Here is a 23,009-nt window from a genome sequence, read left to right on the forward strand (position 1 = left end):
TACTGACCCCGATCGTTTTTTGGCGGTTCGCCTCGCTGTTGTGATTTCGCAACAACGTCGGACCCGCACCGTTGCCCTTTTTGGCATTCGGTCCATAAAAAATTGCGTTCAGTACTTCTCGGTACTGGGCGTGCGGCGCACTCATGAGAGTAGTGTCCTAACTTTTGACAGCGATTGCATTTCTGCAATCGCTTATTGTTCGAAAAGTGAGGTTTCTAGCTTTCGACATAAGAGAGGTCCATAGGTTCTGGGCATCCAAGCTCGTGTCGTCTTGGAGGACGATACGATGACGAACTAATGTGAGCCTGTCTCAAGCTTTGGTCCTCCTGTTCCGCAACGGATATTGCTTTTTCAAGCGTAGCCAGTTTCAAGCGGAACAGGTGGGTCTTCACGGGACTATACATAAGACGTTGTATTAACGCCATTATCAACGTGTGGTCATGAGCTGGGTTGTTGGTGATACAACTCGCTTAAAGTCGTATGTGCTGCGTATAAGCGTGAACATCACGCTTACCTTGCTTGAGTTCAGAAGCTCTGATCGAGCATTGAAATCTGCCCTAGCCGGTTCAAACGTCTATTTGACCCGAGCATTAAAAGCCTCTAGCGTCCAAAGATATATGGGTCGCGCAACTTAAGGTCTAGTGCCCAAGATTTGGCACAACCTGCCAAATTTGACTGAGCAAATGTGACTTGCATTTGCTCGTCGACGATGTGACGAGCCCTGTGGCATCGTCCAACTCGACAAACCATCTTAAGAGGGAGTCTTCTTCGACTCCCTAGACTTAAAGATGTCTATCTTAAGGTCTCGGCACAACGCGTTGCGTCATCTCAGGTACAGGGGTCTCTACCTGTTGTAACTTCAACAGCTCTACCTGTTGAGAGCCTTGCTGATCAAGCAAGGCTACCTTCTCCTTCGCCTCGTCAAGTTCATATTGTGTGAACTTAGCGATGTCTGAATGGAGGGCATCTCTGTCCAAACCGGACAGCATGGCCCAAGATGACATCGCTCCCTACGGTCGAACTCATTCGTTTGACCGCACTCCTTTCGATGTCACTTAGAAAGGAGTAGCTATCACGCGAAACGTGACGCGTATTTCCATTATCGTCTAACATGTCCATGTTAGATGATGGAACTGTGGTCCTTGGACGGACCACAAAGTGCTACCAGGTGTAACGGGGCACTACTGACTTGTATTGCTTCTGTACAAGTCCACTTCGCACTGCCATAGTGCGAGTGGTGCCTCACGTCACTTCGCGTTCACTAGTACGTGCAGAGGAAGACTCTCTTAAAGACAAGTACCTTAAAGAGGGTTAAATGAAAACTGTATTAATATAACTAAGTTCTTCTGTTTCTATCTACTCAATACTCACTTAATTATAAACTAATACAAAACATGCAATAAAGTCTTATGTGTCTTTCTCTTTGCGCGCGTCCAGCACTGACTGGACCGCGGAGAAAGTAGATAAAATGGTCTATATCTACCAATGGATAAGCTTTTAGGATATTACTATGTAAAGTAATATTCTCCAAATATTATCTACTTTAGATTATATATATTTATTATCAACCTTTAAGTGTTAATTTCATGTAACGATACACCCCGTTACAATATCGAGCTGGCGCTGTTGCGTCGCCGGATGCATACAGTACTCAAAGCGGCAGTGAACCCGTAGTCGTACCTTGTAAAACTTTGCAATGGCGCCATCCTCGAACGTGACTAGCACCGCTGCTCATCGATTCACCACTTCCGTAATAAGCACGACCTCCCGTTCTTTGGCCACTTCTGTCGTCGTTGCCGTCCAAGAATTCATTACTCCCCCTATTCCCAATTTCCCAAAATATTAAAATGTTTCACTTACTGGGATGTTTTACGTAAATGCCATCGCAACTGCCTCTACCGCAACCAGCTCTCTGCTTCCGTGAAGCGCGCGCAAATTTGCCACACACTGACGTAGACAGGGTATGGATTTAATGAAGAGGGTGATTATAAGAATTCGCAGGGAGGGTGTGTATTTAAGAGAAAAGGGTGTGAATATAGCATTTCCTTAGAGCTTTTTTATTGAGTTCAGTTTCAAAAATTAACCAATACTTAAACAAGTGTATCTTGTATCGCACGCGTCCTCAGGTCTCCAAATTTACCTGCTTATCTTTCTTGAAATTTCAGATATCAAACCTTAATTGAGGAGGTAAATTTGTAATGCTGCCCTTTTGACTCGATCGTTATGAGCACGTGTCAAGATTTTCAGCTGACGGACTTTGTCGCCGATGACCAGCCCAGCCGCTTCCTGAAGCTTACAATGAGTCGCCGCATTCATGAAGTAGCGATCGCTAAGTCTAGACTCGTCCCATTTCTGCTGCAGCTACTGCAGTCTGCGTCTGTGTCAATTCTAAACACCTCAGAGCCTGGTTCTATCATACGGCGTGTGCTCTATGGGACCGGCTCCCGTCGTGTGGTGCTGTTATGTATGACCGACGTTTCGAATGCTCAAAGACTGCGCTTTTTGCTGCACCAAAAACCCTGTGAGCTGCTGAATCAACGTCCGATGTATGTTGATTTTGCGATACCCCGCAAGGAGCAAGAGGCACGCGACCGACTACTCAAAGTACAAGACGTGCGACGCAATGCAGGTCCAAGTGCATTAAGAGTGCCCGGGCTATGTATTGTGGAAAACTTTATAACTGAAGCACAAGCAGATGCATGCTTAGCGCTCTTTGAGCGGGAAAATGGAATTCACTGGGCTAATTCCATCCGTGCGAGACAAGTGCAGCATTTTGGCTACGTATTTAATTATGATACGAGGAGGTGCGATCCAAATGAACCCATAAATGAACCTATTCCTGAAGTTCTACTACCGATTCTGGAAAAAATTGCAGAGTACGGAATCATGGACGGTGAAAGACCGGATCAGATTACGGTAAATGAGTATTTGCCTGGACAAGGAATTGCATTTCACGTGGACACCCACTCAGCATTCACGACGACAGTTGCATCATTAAGCCTTTGCAGTGAAGTTGTTATGGACTTCAGACATTCAGATGGTGTCCGAAGCGAAGGCATACTGCTGCCAGTTCGCTCACTTGCTGTCATGAGCGGACCTAGTCGCTACATGTGGGAGCACGCTATCGTTCCCCGCACATTTGACGTAATCGATGGGGAGCAGGTTCCTCGACAGCGTCGAGTCAGCATTACATTTCGTAAAATACGATCGGGCCCTTGCGAATGCTCATTTCCTAATCAGTGTGATACTCCTGATTGTCGCGAACAAGCGAGCATTAAAAATGGTGAAGAAAATTCTATCATATTAGAGTCGACGAGTCGTGCCCCTACAGAGATGGAACAGCAGTACGTTCATGACTTTTATGAGACTGTAGCTGCTCATTTTAGCAGCACCCGACACAGTCCTTGGCCGAAAGTTGTTCAGTTTGTAAAAGCATTGCCGAAAGGATCATTTATTGCTGATATAGGATGCGGCAATGGCAAGTATCTGACGTGTATTGATCCAACCCATAGCTTTGGAGTTGGAGGTGATCGCAGCTCTCGCCTCGTTTCCATCTGTGGTGGCCGAGGGCTTGAAGCCATGGTAGCTGACGCGTTGGCGGTTCCGTTGCGGTCACAATCTTGCGATGCTGTGCTATCGATAGCTGTACTCCACCACTTAAGCACGTTAGGACATCGACAAGCAGCGATTAACGAATTACTGCGTATTCTACGGATTGGCGGGCGAGGAATTATATACGCATGGGCTCATGAGCAAATGAAGGGCTCCCGTCGGCGCTTCAAGGAAGGGCAGCAGGACTTTATGGTGCCTTGGAATCTTGACAAGCGCTTTGCATTTCCCACAGAGGATGGTTTCGTTGATGCTAAAAAGTACCAGAAGTGTTCAAGCGAGACTAAAAATACGTCTTTCATCGACAAAAGTGGTAGCAAGACCACTGCAAAATTGGAAAAGCGATTGGTGGTCCAAAGATATTGCCACATGTTCAAGCAGGGCGAGCTTGAAACCTTAGTCAAGTGCGCTAAAAATGCGATGGTTGAGGCGACATATTACGATGATTCAAATTGGGCAATAATTTTTCGGCGCGTTAGCTGATCGATACCGAATTCTCATTGCTATCCATAAAAAATCTACCTCGTACCAGTGGTCGAAATATCAGAAAAAGACAAGTACAATGTTTGACTACGCGATACACAATGTTGTAGGAGCTTTAGCTAATTTTTGCTTCGATTATTACAGAAAGGTCCAATTCGGTTCTTTTTACTGTTTTGCAGATGGATAAATTAACCGCACTGCAAAGCAATTTTTTTCTCATTGATAAGACATTCCTATAATCATATTTTAAAAATGTTGCAATTTTCAAAGATAGTCGTTTAATCTTAACGAGTAAATCCGATACCAGTAATTTACAAAAAATATTAAAGAAATATATTGTGCATGCGTTGCATTTGGCACTTGCTTCACCTCCATTACCGCTGCGACCATCAGGCTGATAATTCCGTATTTGTGTAGACTGTGTCGTCAAGAATATACCAAACCTAATTCCACAAGCTTATTATGCTTGCTAAGTTTCAAGCTTACCTTTAAGACTTCGGAATGAAAATGCGGTGAAATCACGGCACCAATCGCTGGTTAGAGTAATTCGCTAAAGCCCACTTTACATAATAAAATTCGCTGATTACTGTAGTGAGGATTCACATGTGAGGGGCGGACTGATTAAAATGCAGGCAGGCGGACAACGATAGCGACCTCTATGATTAATGACAAACGTTGCCCATGACAGCCATTCAAGTATTCAATAATAAGGCTGCTCGTTTACTATAATTTGCGTGCTGTTACAGAACTTATGCGAATGCTTACCCTGCTGACCAAACATTATATTAACTTGCTTCGCAATACCAAGCTGACGTATAATATAGTTTGCATATGACACTTTTAAGTTGTCATAGCCTACATGTTTTTGTTGTTGTGCTACGACACTCTTTTTCTTTTAGATTTATAACGAATACAGTACTGTTTCATCGTGCGTGTTTTGCAATAGCAAGTGAATATTGAAGCTAACAGAAAACACAATGGTATCAACTAACCGTTGAAGGATGTTCTCTAGCATCCCAATGTCTATCAACTAAATAGCCAAATCGGATGGCAGCACGTTAAATTGCTCCAAAGTGCCCTTATAGTCAAAGTAACAGCTGTACAACTGCTATTTGATGCATTAATTTGATGAGTCGCGTAAAACGCGTATGGGACTCCGAATATTTTTTCAAACTCCCATTGGTCAACAACTCTGCTTAATTGATATTTTCATCCAATGGTAATTTGTGCAAGCTGAATACCCATCGAAAGCTCGGCCTTCCAGTGCAGTGCCTACAATAAAAAACGTAAGATTTGAGCCATTCCCGCTTCAACTGGTTCACCTACACGAGCCCCACCCTTGCCTCGCACACGATGGGGCTGCTTTTCTGTGCCTCAAAGTGCTGCGGATGTATAGCGCTCTCGCAGCTCTACGCGCTGCTTTTGCCTCTTGGTATCCTAGCTGCTCTCGGCCTATTTTTCTATGCGTACGCACTTCCGTATAGCGAGAAGCAAATTCAACAGGCGCTCAACCTCACGGCTGATGTTGAAATAGGCAACCTCAATGCTAGCTATATCGCAGCCAATAGCTGCTCTGGGTGCGTATTCGGCAGCAACACGCAATGGCCCACTGATACCACAGGCCCACTGCACTTTCTCGACTCGAAGGCTGGCAACACGGCATCGGGGGTTATTGCTACTGCTTTAGCTAGCGCAGCCGTGGTTGGTACAGGCTCAATGCTTTGGGCCTCGGCCATGCCCAGCGCCACTGCAGCGTTAAGCAGTTCGGGTGGCTTCTATGAAATGACACACATTTTCGAGCAGGCCCAGTTCGCCGGCATGATCAGCCAGTTACGAATCGAAGGCGCACCAACATTTCTAATGCAGTTCTCCGTAGAACTTTCTTGGACAAATTTCAACTTGATAAAGGGAAGCAGCGATGCCTCTAGAAACAGCGAAAGTGACCATAATGCGACTCGAAGACTCGCAGAATCGAGCTCTAATGTGATTGGAGTTGTTACTGAGGGTGGCGAGTCTGGGCCGGCGAGATACGCCACAATGATTGGTGTGGATGCCGATGATCTCTTCTATTACACACTCGTAAATTTTGCCGGTGTAATCGCAGCACTCCATGTGTTATACTTGGTTTTTGTCGTAATTGTAAGTGGAATATCGAAGAAGGAATCATTTGGTGAAGTAGCACGCAAATGGTATCGTAAGATTATCTGGGCCGGTGTGCTGGCCCTGCTCTTGGCTCAATATATTTTCTCGATGGCTGGATGTTACTTTATTTCGAAAGGATCTCCTGCTAATTCGGCCAATAGATTTACTTTGCGCTTTATGCTAGGAATCGTAGCACTTGTAGGCGTAATATTTCTGGCGCTTGGGCTTGGCGTTTTTGTTGTTGCCAAGAATACGGACGAGCTTAAGGATATTGGAACCTATGAGCACGATCAACGGGCATTTAGTAGCAAGTACAGTGCCTATTATGACGAGTACAATTTTGACAACCGCTTTTTTTTTGTACCCCGCATTCTGCTGGCAGTCCTGACTGGTGCTATTGTCGGCATTGTTCATGATGCCGTGGTGCAGTTAATTTGCATTCTTGCCATTATGTTGCTGTACTTGACGTTGCTGCTCTCCCGTCAACCGAATCTTTTGCGAGTTTTGTACTATATGGGTATCATGTCGGTAGGTTCCAAGGCGATTCTTATCTGTTTCATGTTTGTCCTGGCAAAAGACGACTATTTTCCTCAAAAAGTGCGCGACAACGTGGCATATGGCATCATTGGAGTCAACATGTTGATTTTCTTCTTGCTGTTTATGCGCCAAGCCTACATGATCATTTATAAGGTGGTGATTGCTTGTCGACACAAAAATGATGGCAAAATCAATTCCGATCTGAACGCAACTGACATCAATCTTGAGTTTAGTAACAACATGTCCAATATACCAATTTATGACGAAGTGGAGCCGACACCATCAAACCAAAGCGTGAACTGGTACGCGAATAATCAACAGAAAGATCAGCAAGAGAAATTGTACAGTCAGCAGCAGCACCAAGCGAAGTCTGGCACTATTTCCAGCTACACTACTCAGAGCTCCCACAGTGGGCTTTTAGAAAATGTGCCAATGCTGGAGCCGGCTCCGGAGGGTTTCAGTTGCTCTCGGAGCAATGTCCGTCCGCCAATTTCTCGCAACAAAAAATACTCTTATGGCGACTTGCCGCTAAATGCTGAAGTGGCCCTTGCGTCACCAACAGCTGCTCCTAGACATGTTCAGGAAATTCCAACATACGATGTGCTTGCAACTTACCTCGCCACGGGCGAGAGTGCATCACCGATGTCGGCCAGAGGTCAATCTTTCAGGAGCCACCACCATTCATCTAGAGGACAGCTTTCATCCAGAGGACAGCATTCATCTAGAGGACAGCAATCATCTAGTGGACTGAATTCCTCGAGAGGTTTGGCTTCGTCCCGCGGTCCGTCGTCATCAAGGGGTCAATCAGCAAGGAGAGGAACTGCGATGTCCGTGTCAAGCGTAAGTTCACGTCCCTCAACGGTTCCACTAGACGAGTACGTTGCAAGTTTTTCTGGACCAGGATCTAGTGCTTCCTCGTCGCGAAGGCAGCGCAGTGCTGATCTAAACGCTATGCGCAAGGACGTTGATGTTGATGATGTGGAAACTGACTGTGTCGCATGCAACACTTATTCACTTACAAGTAATTGCCAACAATTTGATCCAAGTGCATCTGGCGCTTTAACATCAAGTTCATTGGCTATGATGCAATCGTACGTCAACTTTTCCGACTCGATAGTGTCCTCTGTCAGTCGTAAAAGTACTATGGAGCAAAAGGACAATACCTTCTCATCTGTTATGGGAGTTGCTCGTGCAGGCAAATGTGGCGGCTACGGAAGCAGTCCTCAGGCAAAGACGTCAATCTTTTCGAATGACTCGAATTGTAGTTATGACGATGAAAGCAACAACTGGTTTAAGCATCGATCAACTGCTGCATTCAGTACGGAAGATCCTGAACGCGAAATGTACGAGGCCGAGGGACAAAGTTACGAACTCGGCCCCTTTGGAGTGACCAAGTCTGCCTTCTCGCGCGACTCGGTTGACTCGTATGACTTCCACTCGACAAACAAGCTTGCGACATCTCATCTGGTTTTTAGCGATAAAGGTGGCAGCGACGATGGCAGCTTTCGCTTACTAAATCGACGTGGAACCGATTCATCAAACCATTCGTCGAACATGTTATCAAACCAGTCCGTCCTAAGTACTCTTTCAGACGACAGCTTTACATACGACGTGGACAAAAGCCGTTCTGCTAGCGATTACCCCAATTCCCTCACATTTTAATAGTTTCCGCAAGAGCCTTAAAATATCGCATGTATCAGACATGTATCAACCGAATTTTTATTTAAAAAGGCCACAATTCATAAAGCTTTAGAGACAAAATCTATAGTTGCGCAAAAGTTGGCACATGCCTCCATCGTGCTGTCATCATGGTATAGCGGAAGCTTGCATCGCCGCCTTGTAGCTGATGCATGCCAGCTCTGAGGGCAAGCATTTGGATGGTCAATTTATTGGCCGGTTTGTTTTGTGTGTACTTGAGGTGATTTACCTCTTATATTTTATCGTTTTTGCGAAAGGCGGTAAGAATGCGTGATGAAAGCAGTGCGGGGCGGCTAATGCGCGTGTTAGGAGATTGCAAGCTTTTCCACGTAAAGTGGCTTCTATATATTTAGATTTTTGAGCTTTCACTTCATTAAAGTGTTAAGAGCTCGTACACACATATCCTCTGACGCGATGTGGCTGTGCAGATAGAGGCTGCGATTGCAAGCATAAGTCGTAATGATTTATGGATCAAGTCTAAATCTATTGATGAAACTAGTAGAGGGGATGGCATAGATGTGTCAAAACAAGATGCCAAGATTAATATTGACGTAGTTGGGGCTACGCTTTGGTAATGTCAGCATTGATACTTACACAGTCGTTTTTTCCTTCAGGGTCGAGTATTGTCACTTTCAGACCATAAGCAAATTGCAAGATTGCAATTTGCTTTAAATGCAGTCGCCAATGCTTATAATAATCAGGCTGATGCCGACATGGACCGTAACCTTGTTTTCATGGTGGCTATGACTGCTATAACGCAATCGATGCGATATTGTTCAAAGTCTCGGACGAATTGCTTTAAATGGGGACCACAGGCGGAAAAGTTGCACGTTTTGATTTATTGGATGATGAGTTATGAAAGTATAAGTGGAGAAAATAGACCTTCAACGTGTGATTATGTGCGCCAACTGCTACTGGAATGGATTCAGCCGACGGCCACGAAACAAAACCAGCTTTCTGCCTGTCTTACGTTATTTGAAATGCTGCGCCGACATCGCTCGATGCTACAGAGCCAGAGTTCTCGAAATGAGTATTGGTGCGTATTTGGCGACCGATTTTCCGCTTACAAGGATGCTCTGCGTGGCATCGTAGAACAAGGTACTACCTATACGGAGTCACACAAACTTAAATTGTCAAAGCTTGCTCTGATTGCTCTGGAATCGATTGGATTCTTATGTGGAGAAGTTGCTTTGCAGCATTTTAATTGTTTCGAAGCAAAAAGGACGAAATGCTTTGCAAAAGGCGAAGTGATGTATAAGGCAGTAGGATGCATGGGATTTTTTCTCTTAACGCTGCAAAAATGGCATCAGTATTCCATACATCGACAGTTTCTTCATTGTGCCGTCAAACATTTACAGAGTTATGTTGAAATTTGTGACATCGTCTTGGCGAACGGAGCTGGCGAGGATTGTGGCGATGGAAGTATTCAAGGAGCTCTTAATGTGTTGTACTGGCATTGGGATTTAGCTGTGTCTCTGTTTTGCACTCGAGCTGACTCATTCTGTCGAGGACAGAAGCATCAGCCGTATAATGTGCTTTCTCGGATACTCAAAAAATGGACATTTGATACATTTATAGTCGAAAAGACAGACAGCCAACAAAATCCTGAATTCGTTTACGCTCAAATGCGCTATGTATGCATGTTGTTTGATGTAATTGGAGGTACAGGTTGTACCAAGGCATTTCAAATGATTTCGGATGAAATGAAGCTGCAAATTTTATATTTCTATGTAAGAGGTTTGGCAATAGCAGTCACGAATACAAACACCGCGACGGTTCGTTTGTGTGTGCATGTCCTTCGCGCAGTCTTACTGCCTAGTGAAGTACTTAATCGTGCAATTTCACGAGATGACGAACAAGGCCTTCTTTCGCAGTTACTTTCCATAATGAGTGATTCACCAACGGCGTGTGGAGGTTTGAACATTGGTCTGGAATTCCTAACAGATCTGGGGGTGTTCATCGCTGATTTCATAATTTCCCGGGGTCTGTTTCTTTCTAATTTGCTTCGAAGGCTAAATGACACCCATTCTTCAAACGTAATGGTAAGCAAAACGCTACTACTTTTTCTTCGATGCTGACCTTTGCCGTCTAAACGGAAAATTGACACCTGCTTTTTAGAGTATTGTCTCGCTTGCGCAGACACTTTTACACCAATTGAACATTACAAACATTCAAACACCGCTTTATCGACACTGGCGGTAAGGCTAGTTTTCCAGATGAGCTATTTAATATGAGCAGAAATTGGATGGTTTGTTTATTTTTCGCTTGCATGCAGCAAACAGCTTACTTCAGTCGTAGTGAGACTAATTATTCACGAAAATCATTTTATTTGTCGAATGGTAAATTTGCTAGCTTATGTATATCATGTTACAAATGTTTAAAATTTGGCATAGGCTATTTCTTGCTTGCCATTTTTAGATAAAAGGTCCTGCATAAACGGTTTGGCCACAATTTTTCGAAATGAGGCTAATACACACGTCACATTTTTCTCGCTTGACTATTTGCTCACAACATCCACGCGAGATTTTCGTGAACCCAAAGTCCCATGGCTTATTGATATTTGTCAATATGGCGTTAAACACGAACGTTTGCCCTTATGTGAGGCTGCAGTATCACCTCATGATTGGAAATATTTCGCTTTCAAACAAGGCGAGAGCACCCAAAAGAATTTGGTAGCTGAAGATTATCAGGTAAAGGTACAAGATAGATTAATTTCACTATGCATAAGCTCGACTGGGTACGTTGTAGCATCATAACGATGAATCCAGCTTTAAACTCTATTCATTATCCAAAATTGCAATCTAGCTATATGCAATCGGCGAACTCCAGTAAAAAAGTTTTACATGTTTTACTACGCAAATTTTTCGGCTCTCCTCGTGATGTGATCCTCTTGCGGATACTGCGTGAGATTGTGGCGTCAGGCTGGTTGGCTTCAGAAGAGTTTGAGTTGTTAACGAAAAGTATTTGCTCACATGTTATGGTAAGTATAAACAGACCCTGCACAAACAGTATATATTTGAAATGCTTTGGCAATTTCTATTTTAGAATACACCGCGCTTGACTGAGGAACTTCTAGACGACAATCTCCCCTCAGCTGCGCACGCAATTGGTGATCTGCTATTTTCTCGATTAGCACCGCTCCTAGTGCTACGAATGTTTCCTCGAATATTTGTCGCAGATATGTGTTCAGAAGTAGTTCCGGTACGTTAAAAAGATTTCTTGCTTGGCAAATTTCAGCATACTGATATCTGTAGTGCGAACGCAAGGATTTAAGACATTGTAACAAGTTATTGCATCGGCACCTTCACTTAAACGAAAATGGTCAGGAAGCGGTTACGACGAGCGAGCTTCTCTTCCATCTTTTGGCCCAATCCATGGTGAATCCACTGGAATTCAAGGAGGTCAAGATGCTAGCTACCGAGTGTCTTTCCTCGTTTCCTCCGCCTCTGGTGCTTCCTTTCGTGCAAGCTTATTTGGTTGCCTTCTTGCGAGAAATAGTTGGACCCGAGAGCCAAGATAGCTCGTTTATTGTTCAAGAGGACAGCATTCCAAGCTCTTGTGGATTGGTGACGGCCAAGCTAATGGTATATTGCCTTAATCGGATGTTCGCCGAAGACACTGATGTCTCCAAAGATTTTGACTCCAGCGCACGATCCATTGCTATCCTGGTACAAATACTTGCTGTTCCGGTGGAAGATGAATTTCTGGACCTTCAACGCGGATGTGTTGATTGCATGGCCCTAATAATTTTCAAATTTGCAGCCGATGCATGCAAAGTTGGAAAGTTAGAAGCGTCTCAAGCCAATGACTTTACACTCATGCTCCTATTAATAAGCTGGATATTTGGACCTCAAAATGGCGAACATGTCAATATAAGAAGTGGTGGGGAAGTAATTGGCTTAAAAGTACATGCTTTGCTTGAAAATATTTGGAATGATGCTCGATTGGACCGTTTGCCACATCATGCTCGTATTTGCTATTGCAACGTTTTAGTCCGGTGGGTTGAAATGCTAATGGCAACGAAAAATCATCTTTAATCGAAAGTTGTAGTGCTATATGCCGGGCAGAACGCAGAATTCTTGCAAGATGGAAATCACAGGGCCTATTATTGCGAATTGCACTTGCTATCCAAAGCTGCTCTGACGAAAGTATCGCCGCTGGTGGCTTTCAGGTACATTATCATTTTGTTTGACGGGCTTTCGCTAATCGATTGTTCTACGCGTGCGGCTGCGGCAGATAATATTTTCATTCTTCGTGAAGGCTTGCGATATGCTCTCAATGCAACACACCAGCGATCTTAATTTTGTTGAGATCTGTTGCGAGGCTATTACCGCTCGTCTCGAGTTAACACGAAGCGAATCTGTCGCCGTTAACGGTCTTGGAGTCGTTGGAGTATTGTTAGAGAAGCTGCCAGGGCTTCTTACAGCTTTAACACCTGAAAAAGCTCAACTCATAATCAGGTGCGAAACCAATAAACACGAGTACTATACGCAAATGTCTAAAAGCGTAATCACATTTGACAGGTGTTTGATTCAGTTGCGCAATCGTTGTCTATCGCCTGCTGTATCTGAGCAAGCTCAATCTTTGCTTCAAGCGATGACTATGCAAACGGCAACGAAGACAGATTATCAAGACAGCATTGTTAAAGTATAATAAGGTTGCGCTTTGATTATTATAATTTGACCTTTCGATCAGGCAAATTTGTTTTGCCAAGGAGGGGACGGTCGAGTGGCGGCATAGTAGAGCGCCCAAGCGCGACTGAGCCCGTCATCCATGGGGCACGTGGCTAGCCTCTTTAATGCTTTTTTACGATTTAAAATGCTGTAATTGGCAAACAATAACGATGTCCAGCTGGATTGATTGGCTTCCCAGTCATGCACAATCGGCATTTTTTTCAGCACTTCATCCCACTCCTCACGAACAAAGCTGGGCAGCCTGGAAACTTCGAGTATGGGGGAGACGGGAATCATTTGGATACCATGAATACATTCCTTCTCGGGACTAAACCACGTCGTGTAGTCGCATTTGTTGTCAAAAAAGACACCGGTGACTTTGTTTCTAGCATATCCAGCGGGATGGATGGCAGGTCCATCCTTTCGCAGCAAAAAGTAAGTATTCACAGCAAGCACGTATACTTTCAGCATCAGCTTCGCCAAAACCTGCTGTTCCGTATTTCTCGTGACTTGTCCATACAATGCGAACCCATAGAGAAAGTTAACTTCCTCCGACGTCGATTCTTCATCCTTACCATCAGCCATTGGAGTCACGCCATGGGAATACGAATGACCAAGCCACCAATTAAAGTATCGAAAACGTGGAAAATATGGATCAGCGCCAACAGGCGACGAGGTAGCGACGTCTCGGATTAGCGTGTCTACAAAATGTCGTAATTTAATAGCATCGGCTGAGTGACACCATGATGAGTCTAAGTAGAGTGCAATGGCAGCCGCTGTGACAATGTAGCCGTAATGGTAGTGATGATCATTGTATACACCATTTCCAAAATCGACATTCATGTCGTTTCTGGTCAACGCTTCGCTGGAGATAATACCTTTGTATACAGTGTCATAGACTAGGGGGAATGCTGATTGATTGTTTGCAAAAGCCGACATCAGCTGCACGAGCTTGGCAATGCCATGCTGTGCCACGTCTTGCATTTCCGGGTGGGTGGTATCGGCAAGCTGCTTGGCTACAAGGCACATCGTACCAAACTTTTGCAGTGCCTTGCCCTTGAAGTAGTAGCTTCCTTCGTGCGGAAGTGACCAATCGCCATAAATTTCATCGGTGACGACACGACATAGATTTAATTTGTCTACAACATCGCGAGTGAGGCACCTAGCACGAGGTGGATAAAATACAGTGCATCTCTCCACACCCTGACTTTCAGCTGGGGATACACGGCATAGCCACGTTACCTGCGAATCGATGGGGCTTGTTGAAAGATTAGCAAACAATGGTCCGTGTGTGTGTGAATGCAACAAAAGTTCGTGTTTTTCTTCGATAGTAGCAAGATCCAGCATTTGTTGCAAGTGCGTGAGTGCAAAGTGGAGAAAGCGGGCTCCTGGATTGCTGCCTACAGCTCTAACAAGCTGCCAGTGGAATGCAAACGTCTCGGAGCTGAGAATTTGAACCGACACTGACTTAGGGTAGACACCAGCACTCGCGTGGTAAAGCTGTAGAATCTTGTGTTCGTCTTGAGGTACCGAGGACTGTAAAGCATTTGTCGACATAAATGCAGCTTGGACAACACCTGTGAACTTGCAGCTGGTCGTCAGTATATTGTCTTTGAACATTAAGGTAGTAGTTCGTCCAGCATTGGAGAAAAAGTAGATTACCCACTGTTGTCCATTGTTTAGCGAGATAACGAAACTTATGCCATCTACTTGTGAATTTTCTTTTGGAGGGGCTCCGTTGATGGCCACAATACAATGCTCTGCTCCGACCTGCACCTGCATGTTTTCATACTCGATTGTTGTAAAGGCCGAGCCATTGATTAGATACATTCTCATGCCCAGAATGGAAAGGTGTACGCCCATGTCATCCCAACTTTCGATGCTAAGGGGTGGCTCATTCGATCGACTTGCAAGCTCAACAGCTGAGAATATCCAGTTTTTTATGTTAGCAGGATAGAAATAGAAGCGAGGAGCTCCATTGTCGTTCAAAGGGCCGTCTATTCGATACTGCACCAAGTAGCTGACAGAAAGACCGCTGCCGATAGTGCCAGGTTGGCTCGGCACCACTTTGTAAGTATAAGGACCGGCAAACACGGCATCGCTGTCCCGCTTTCCGTCCCACGCTAGCAGGTTGCCCCACCACTCGTTTGTTGGAATGGGACGCACCTGAGCTCCACGGTAAATGAAATTGGGTGAAATGAGCTTTCGAAGATCTCCCGTTGACCGGAAAACGGGCGATGGAGGCGTAATTGAAGCCGAAGAAGCACAAGGCTGCGCATCAGGAAAAAGCACGTGCGTCATGGATAAGTAAGTATCACAGAGTTTTTAATTTTAATTAAAATGATCATATCATGAAGAAAATATCGATGCGTGAACTCGAATTCAATTATTCATTCAGCAATCAACGTTTTCGTATGTATAACCTTCAAGTAGAGCTCTCGATTCAAAATCGTACGTGTCGCGGCCAAACTAGCAATCGGATGTTTGGCGCTGCAACCTGATTATGGCGGTCACGAACGCGTTCGAGTTTCGGTAAGTTAGCGATGCCAAGAAAATGCCCTATACGACATGAGCTGGTTTAATTACATTCGTCAATGACAGCAAATGTGGTCTTCATGCCTCCAAATAAGCGGACTGCCGCCTCGAAAACCAGCTGTCAATCTTGCACGTCTTCGACTATTAATAAAGCACGATCGTGGGTTTTATGGCGTCAATATTGATATGTCAACTGGTGCAACGCGCTAAAATTAAAATGGCAGTCTGGCAGCGTGCCAACAAGTCAACTACTTTGTGTTGCACAACTGAATTCAAGATTCAAGGTTCTGTCCATAGCGCTACAGCCTACAGGTAGTTGTGTAAGTGCAAATATCATACGCGATTCGTAATTTAATAATAATTTGAGTTCGATTCTTTGATACGAATTGCGCAAAATTTATGTTAAATTAGACCTTTAAACTCCACATTTCCTTGATTTCGCCTGCCAGTGAGCTCAAAACATACCAATCGTCCGAGGCTAAGTGCATTTGATGGCAAAGCGTTTGTAAAGAGTCGACAAATTTATCTAAATCGTCCGTTCTCTTGTGAGTCAGGCGCTGCAACAATGAGAACAGTTTCTCACCTAAAACCAATCCTGTTTCTGAGTCGTAAGCGAACTTCATAAATCCAAAAGGCAGCAAATCAACTGCATTAATCACACTAGCGCTTGTAAATTGCGGCATTATCATTTGAAATTGCTCATAGATTGTGCAAACGTCCCACGATATGATATAAGCCATAAGGTCAAACAACACACGTCGTTTTACAACATTTGATTGACTAGAACATTCAAAGATCCGGCTAAATGCATCGATCACGTCGAGAAGCAAAGCAACAGCGTTGGAAGGCTTTATACTTACGGCAATTAGTGCCCCAATCTCGGCGATAATAGGCTGTAAGTGCGCATTAATAAAAACAGTGTCGGTCCATTCTGTAAAATCATGGCGTATAATCCACTGGACTACTAACGAAGCCTCGCGCTTTGAAATGCTTGAGAGTCGGCCCTTTGCAACATTCAAAAAGAATACGCCATTTAGCCACCAACTCCAGATGGAAGGGCTTGACACTGCCGGCGTTAAAATAACAGCAGCAAAGCCGCGCTTGCCGAAGTCAACTTCAGATAGCACACGAGTTGCGAATTGGTCCACAAAGTTAGACGCATGCAATCCAAATGGTAATTCCTTAAGTATCCTATTTAGAATAATTTCCTGCACTGTTTTAATTGAAATTCTAGGCATTTCGTGAATTGGTTCATTGTTGAGAATATCGTGAAACATAGTTGTCCAGCTATTAAAAAGAAGAATACTGCTACGGCTACACGTGTCTTGACGCCAGATAATATTCAGGATACCGAAAGTTTTTAAAATTAAACACCGCAATATCTCAGCCGAAACACGGAATGCTGCACGCGAGATCCACAAAATTAATTCGGATTGTAAAAAGGCGTCAGCGTTTCCAAACCATTTTGAGGAAAGAATTTTGCTTGCTACGAAGTCGTCACAATTCTCTTGTGTAGCAGCAAATTTTATACAAGCAATGCTTACGTCAACTGAGCAAAATCTCAGCATCACGTTATGAATTAAGGAAGAATAATCTAATGGTGGGAGAACAGATCCAGCCAATGTCAAGCAGCCAAGCAATGACACCGCTGTAGACCTCTTTGAAGAAGTCTTGCTGGGACTCAAGTCATTATCCGTCGATGCTTTGGTATTTCGCAGCCAGTTGAGAATCTTCGTCAACAGCTTTTCCGATGGAAGAGTGCGAATCTCATACTCTAGCGAGTAGTTCTTCTGGGAAACGAAAATACGATCAGTCGCGCGAGCAATCGCTCCAAGGACAGCCAAAGAAATACCTCGCTCACTTTCATGAATTGACTGGGTACATTTTACAAGCACAGCAATACTTTTGAGATCAAGCGTCATCTCCAACATGCCTTCCATGTTCAAATCATTCGGAACAAATAATGAAGAAACTCCAAGGGGTAAATAAAAAAAGTTCGCGACAGCGGATAGCATCAATGAACGCACAGCACCGCAACTATCTTTAATGAACCTCTCAATTTGCCCAACGGCTAAGTTAGTTTGATCTTGAACAAAGGCACGATCACCTCCGAAATCATTTAAGCAAGATAGAATATAGGCCGCCGACATCGTCAAAAATCCTGCGTTAAGACTTTTAGAGTCAAAGTTTGCTGCACGCTGGTTACAAGTGGCAACGAAAGTCTCCAGAACTGAAGAATGAACCATATTATAATTTACACATTGTAGTAGCACAGGTCCCAATGCAACAGCTACAATGCTAGTAGACTTTTCCGATTTCCACAAAAAGACAAGAACTTTTCGCAAATTATCAAGCCAATCCATGCGCCCAATATTCGGAAATGCGCTTGCTATAAGTGCCAACCCCATCATTGAAGCCCATCGCAGCAATATACCATTCGATAAATTTTGTTTATAAGTGGCTGCAATCTCATCAATAGAAGTAATGGCTCCGGTGGCTGGTGACAAAGGAAACAGTACATTTCCGTGAGTGAAAAAATGCTGGTTTTGCTGCATAGTATTGTTGTGCAGAAATGTAAAGAGAAAATACTCAGCAAGCGTTTTAACTCGCTGCTGTCTCTGCTGGAAATTATTTGAAGTTTCTAGCTCTTCCCCATTCAAATAGACAGCAGCAATGTGGCTGCGTCCCAGCAATATAAAGGCCGCTAAAAAGGCGGATGACGTGTCGGCATAGATCTCCACAAACATTTTTTCAATCTTATTCAATAACGTAAGAAAATTGTTACAATCATTTGCACCAATCTTTCGTCGACCAAACGAAAGTTGAAGCGCAATTATAGCACCTAGTGGCGAAACGTGAGCATTGCCACTGTCAACAGTAAAGACACGACTTTGCTCCATTGACAACGCCAAAAGTCGTGATAGCTCATTGATTGTTTCTTCGTACATTAGCCGAATTTGAGGCTTATGCCAATATTTTGAATCACACAGCTGTCCCACTAAAGCACCAGCAGCCAAGGCACCCCCTAGTTTATTTGAAGTGTCATACAGTAGCAAGCCAAGCAAGCCAGCAGCACCCTCATAAAATACACGAAATACAACATCAGCGTCATCGACACCAGTAGGTGTCTTAAGCTCGGCCAATTCTTCCATCATAGCTAAGTATGTTGCCATAAATCCCCACCATCCTTCCATAAAGACAAGAGTACGTACGAAATCCTTGCAGTTTTCATTAGTATCTGCCGACGCACATGATGAACCCCACGGTAGCTCCATTGATTGAAGAGTAGACGTGACTGTTTTCATAAAGTCGTCCACATTTTGCGTAGCAAGACGCAACAGTTTGTCTTTGCGCTTAACCCCAATCGTATTTATTGGAGTCGTTGGCTGATAGGCCAGCAAAAAACCACTCAAGTCAGCTAAAATTAACGCCATGGACTGCACCTCCGCTCTCAATGGTAAAAGTGCTTTCATCTCTCGTGTCGCTGAAGATGATATTAAAGAGTTCGAAGTTGTCTGTTGGAATCCATATCGTCTTTGGTGCTGGCTTCTCGTCCCTCCTGTCAACATTCGCTTCCCTCGTCCAATGCCTGCATTCAGTTTCAAACTTACCGATTCGATCACTTTAGCAGCCAGCTTTTCGATCTCGTGTTGTACATTTGAATCGTTTTCCTCTTGAAGTCGCTGCAATAAGCCATCAAGTTTCGCTTCCAAATTACTTTCCGTCCTTTGAGATTTCTCATCAATTTTCTGCCTAACAGCAATATCAGATGGCTCGCATAGTTCAACAATTTCCAAAGGAAATTTGCTGAGTGTTACGTAAGCGAGCATTCGCACTTTTGAATTCTCATTATCTGTAAATTTCCACGTCTGCTGGAGCAGCTTCTTCGCTTGCTTGTCATTAGCTGCACATTCAGCCCCACCTAATGAGTAAAAGTGACACAAACATTCTTGTACAAGTGGTTTATCAGCGCAAAGGATTTTGTTTTTGCGCATCTTCTGTGCAATGATTTTAAAAGCGACATAGAAATCCAAGCAATCACCACAACACAGGGCCGTTATTGCATCGATCGCCATTGATACCACCGATTCCAATAAGTTTTCCAAGAAGTCTTGAATGCAGGAGATAAAAAGCACACCCAATTCTGGATTTTTCTCACACAACAATTTAATAGTTGCTGTTTTAATAACATGAAGCTCAACATCATTGTCATAAGTGGTTGAGTCTAGTAGCATTGCCTCTAATTTTGGGAACACACGAGGTTCATTAAGCCAAACTTGATACATGAGCTTGATCGCCATAGACCGTACCTTCGCCATGATTTTCATGTTATCGATAAGGCGAAATATAATCCGCATGGTTTCAGTTGTCAAAGCAGCAAGCCCCGCTAGAGAATACAAGCATAATGTCATCCACCGGCCTGAGCGGTGCATAGATTCTGACGAGTCATGTGAAGGCGAGTGTTGAGTCGTCAGGTATAGTAAACTCGCTACGACCGCCTTCGTGGTCGTAGCACCCCAAAAATTCGGATTTTTATTAACTTGGCGTTCCAAACACTCCCCGGCACATGCACGAACACAAGATCGCGCGTCTGATAGCAGCGCCATCAAAAGCAATGCAAGCCACTTGTCTGTCGAATCATTTGAAGTTGCCAAAGTTGCAGAGCGCTTCGGTTGAAACAGCGAGCTCAACCAGCGCTGGCACGTTTCAATATTACTTACCAGCAGTATAGCCGACCGCGCGTGGGTTGAGTTCTCTGTCATTGGCGCTACAATCCCTTCCTTCCAAACAAAGTCACATTTCAACTTGATCGCATCCACCTGCTGAAGTAGCTCCATGGAAGTAAAGCAATGTTCCGTCAGCATAGACGACAAAGGTAGCAATAAAATTTCTACATAGACGCTGCGCTTGTCTTTCTGATCCAAAGCAACATTTAACCCGAAGTCAAGCGCATAACGCAGCACAGACAGCATCAACCCTTCCTCCAATGGCGCCTTAAACTTATCCATTAAGAAATACGCAGCCGAAGTAAGAAAAACTGAGCACCAAAAGGCTTCCGGAAGACAACGCGCTAGCTGCGTGAGTGATTGCAATAGAGGTAAAATACCCACATCTTTGCATATAAGATACTCCATTGAATCCAAAACGAGAAGCGCCGCCCGGGACGCGAGTTCTATCACTTCGTCGTTGCGAGTACGAATTGAGCTTAGCAGATTAACTGCCAACGCAACGTGAGCCACATAGGTAGTCTCCGCGAATTGAGAGCGAGTCACGAGCCCTAATGCGTCTACAAGAAGGAGGGCCACAGATATACGCACCGAGCTACTATCGTCAAAATGCCATGCAATGGAGGTAACAGTATTCAGCACGGAAACCCTTCGTTCTACCGTTTCTGACGGGTTTGTAAGGATTGCCATGAAGACAGTAGATATCAGCTCAAGGACCCTTTGAACTCTACAGAAGTCCAACTTCATGCCAAAAATAGCTCCATCAGCAGATGCAAGAGCCGCCATGTAGCCCGACAGAACTCTTTTGTTGGCGTTCAGGACCTGTAATACTGTTCGACATAGAGTAGTCAATTCCTGTGTTTCTAGTTGGTTGATGCTTTGACGAAAGAGCACGAAGCCTAAGAACTCGGCCTTCCTGGGTGGCTCGGTGCAGATGGCCGCAGCTTGTTGCAATCCATCATACAAGCTTCGAGTCTGGTCTAAGGTTAATAAAGGGCTATTTTTTGAGCATTGTTGCAGGCCTACAGCGACGAACATTGCAGCATAAAGTATCCTTTTTAAAGAGGGAAGATAGAAATTGACACGTTGCACGTACCAAAGACAATTTTCTGTGTTTCCACCAGTGAAGTTGTATCAACGAGAAGACGGAAAGCCTCATCAAAGAAAATAGGGCCCGAAGAGCTAGCCGATGCTTGCTTTAAGCCCTTCAGCACCGCCGCCACTGTCGAATTTCCTTTAGTACCGGTGTTCATTACTATTTTGTGTTAACATTTTAATCGTGGTGGCGGTAATTGTAATTTAATTCGCCGTTAAAACATTTTGAAGTCCGTTTAAGAAAATATCAGGATTACTTGCAATTATATCATGTTGTGTTAATGCCACGTCGGTGACGTAGACCCTTTTAAATGGCATGATGAGCACTGTAACGCGGTGTGTCGTTACAAGAAATTAACACTTAAAGGTTGTTAAATTAATATAGGGAGATATTATTCGCATCGGAGTTTTTATTATCCGGTTTTTCTAAAAAAAGAATAGATTCAGCAGATGCATACGGCAAACACCCCTGACTTTCTCAAATCTATTATTAGCTGAAGAAACATACCGATCAATTGCGATAGCAAAAAAGCTCTTCAAGCTCACTCTGAAGCTGAACAATACGATATTTGCACTATTCGCTCAGAAGGTATGGAAAGGGTTTGGAACAGCCAATGAGGAGCATTCTTTTTGGTTATAAATATCATGGGCTACAAGTATGAGGGACATGGCGCAAGGCCTGCACAGAAATTAAGGAAAACAGGTTGCCCTTTAGAGTGAAACTAGTACGGGATTGTGCTGGGTTTCGTTGTAACGGGGCACTGCCGACTTGTACTGCTTCAGTACAAGTCCACTTCGCACTGCCTCAGTGCAAGTGGTACTTCACGTACACTAGTACGTGCAGAGGAAGACTCTCTAAAACACTAGCTTTAAAGAGTATTAATTAAAAAGGTATTAATATAATTAAGTTTTTCTTGTCTATCTACTTAATACTAACATAATTATAAACTAATACAAAATGTGTACTAGAAGTCTTATCTGTCTTTCTCTTTGCGCGCGTCCAGTGCTGACTGGACCGCGGAGCAAGTCAATATAATGGTCTACATCTACCAATGGATAAGCTTTTAGAATATTATCATGTAAAGAAATATTCTCCAAATGTTCTCTACCTTTTAAGTAATGTATTAATTTACAATCTTTAAGTGTTAATTTCATGTAACGAAACACACTGTTACATCACCCCTCCCTTAAACGACAATCACTCTGACTGTCATTGGGTAGAGTGGTCGCTATAAGACCACTATATTAAAACGATGTTGATTGGTCAGATTCATCATTTTTAATTTCATCGCATAGTTAACAAGTCCATGCGGTATGCGAATAGTGCGGCGCCTTCGGCTGCGGTTCATGCAGCCGCGGGCGACGCATTATTGTCTCTTGCGGCAGACGTTCCGTCTGCTTTAATGTCATCTTCTCCCGCAACTCTAAATGTTGCGGGTGCACGTGGTGATACATTACGTGAATGCGACCCCTCTACGGAGGTCGACTACGAATGCGAGTCGGACGAAAT

The 23,009-nt window shown here is 44.0% G+C and overlaps 5 protein-coding genes across 5 annotated transcripts; 3 read left to right on the forward strand and 2 right to left on the reverse strand.

The window, feature by feature from the left end:
- Nucleotides 1-2,223: 2,223 nt before the first annotated feature.
- CCR75_005154 (uncharacterized protein) lies at nt 2,224-4,092 on the forward strand (the record flags this gene model as incomplete). The annotated part of the gene is made up of 1 exon (XM_067963237.1): nt 2,224-4,092. The coding sequence occupies one exon, from the start codon at nt 2,224-2,226 to the stop codon at nt 4,090-4,092; it is 1,869 nt and encodes a 622-aa protein (XP_067820247.1).
- Nucleotides 4,093-5,445: 1,353 nt separating this feature from the next.
- Nucleotides 5,446-8,433, forward strand: CCR75_005153 (uncharacterized protein; the record flags this gene model as incomplete). The annotated part of the gene is made up of 1 exon (XM_067963236.1): nt 5,446-8,433. The coding sequence occupies one exon, from the start codon at nt 5,446-5,448 to the stop codon at nt 8,431-8,433; it is 2,988 nt and encodes a 995-aa protein (XP_067820244.1).
- Nucleotides 8,434-8,617: 184 nt separating this feature from the next.
- On the forward strand, nt 8,618-18,531 carry CCR75_005151 (uncharacterized protein; the record flags this gene model as incomplete). Its single annotated transcript, XM_067963234.1, has 14 exons — nt 8,618-8,689; nt 8,727-8,798; nt 8,898-9,020; nt 9,084-10,511; nt 10,588-10,667; nt 10,745-10,808; nt 10,863-11,206; nt 11,275-11,449; nt 11,515-11,670; nt 11,724-12,466; nt 12,520-12,640; nt 12,730-12,929; nt 12,993-15,674; nt 15,744-18,531. 13 exons carry the CDS (start codon nt 8,618-8,620, stop codon nt 13,120-13,122), a joined length of 3,708 nt encoding a protein of 1,235 aa, XP_067820246.1. The 3' UTR covers nt 13,123-15,674; nt 15,744-18,531.
- CCR75_005152 (uncharacterized protein) lies at nt 13,161-15,443 on the reverse strand (the record flags this gene model as incomplete). The annotated part of the gene is made up of 1 exon (XM_067963235.1): nt 13,161-15,443. One exon carries the CDS (start codon nt 15,441-15,443, stop codon nt 13,161-13,163), a length of 2,283 nt encoding a protein of 760 aa, XP_067820243.1.
- CCR75_005150 (uncharacterized protein) lies at nt 16,085-21,657 on the reverse strand (the record flags this gene model as incomplete). The annotated part of the gene is made up of 2 exons (XM_067963233.1): nt 16,085-21,426; nt 21,501-21,657. 2 exons carry the CDS (start codon nt 21,655-21,657, stop codon nt 16,085-16,087), a joined length of 5,499 nt encoding a protein of 1,832 aa, XP_067820245.1.
- Nucleotides 21,658-23,009: the final 1,352 nt, after the last annotated feature.

The sequence above is a fragment of the Bremia lactucae genome (assembly GCF_004359215.1).
Source record: "Bremia lactucae strain SF5 chromosome Unknown BlacSF5_NotPlaced_49_SHOA01000009.1_1371882bp, whole genome shotgun sequence".
Taxonomy (NCBI): domain Eukaryota; phylum Oomycota; class Peronosporomycetes; order Peronosporales; family Peronosporaceae; genus Bremia; species Bremia lactucae.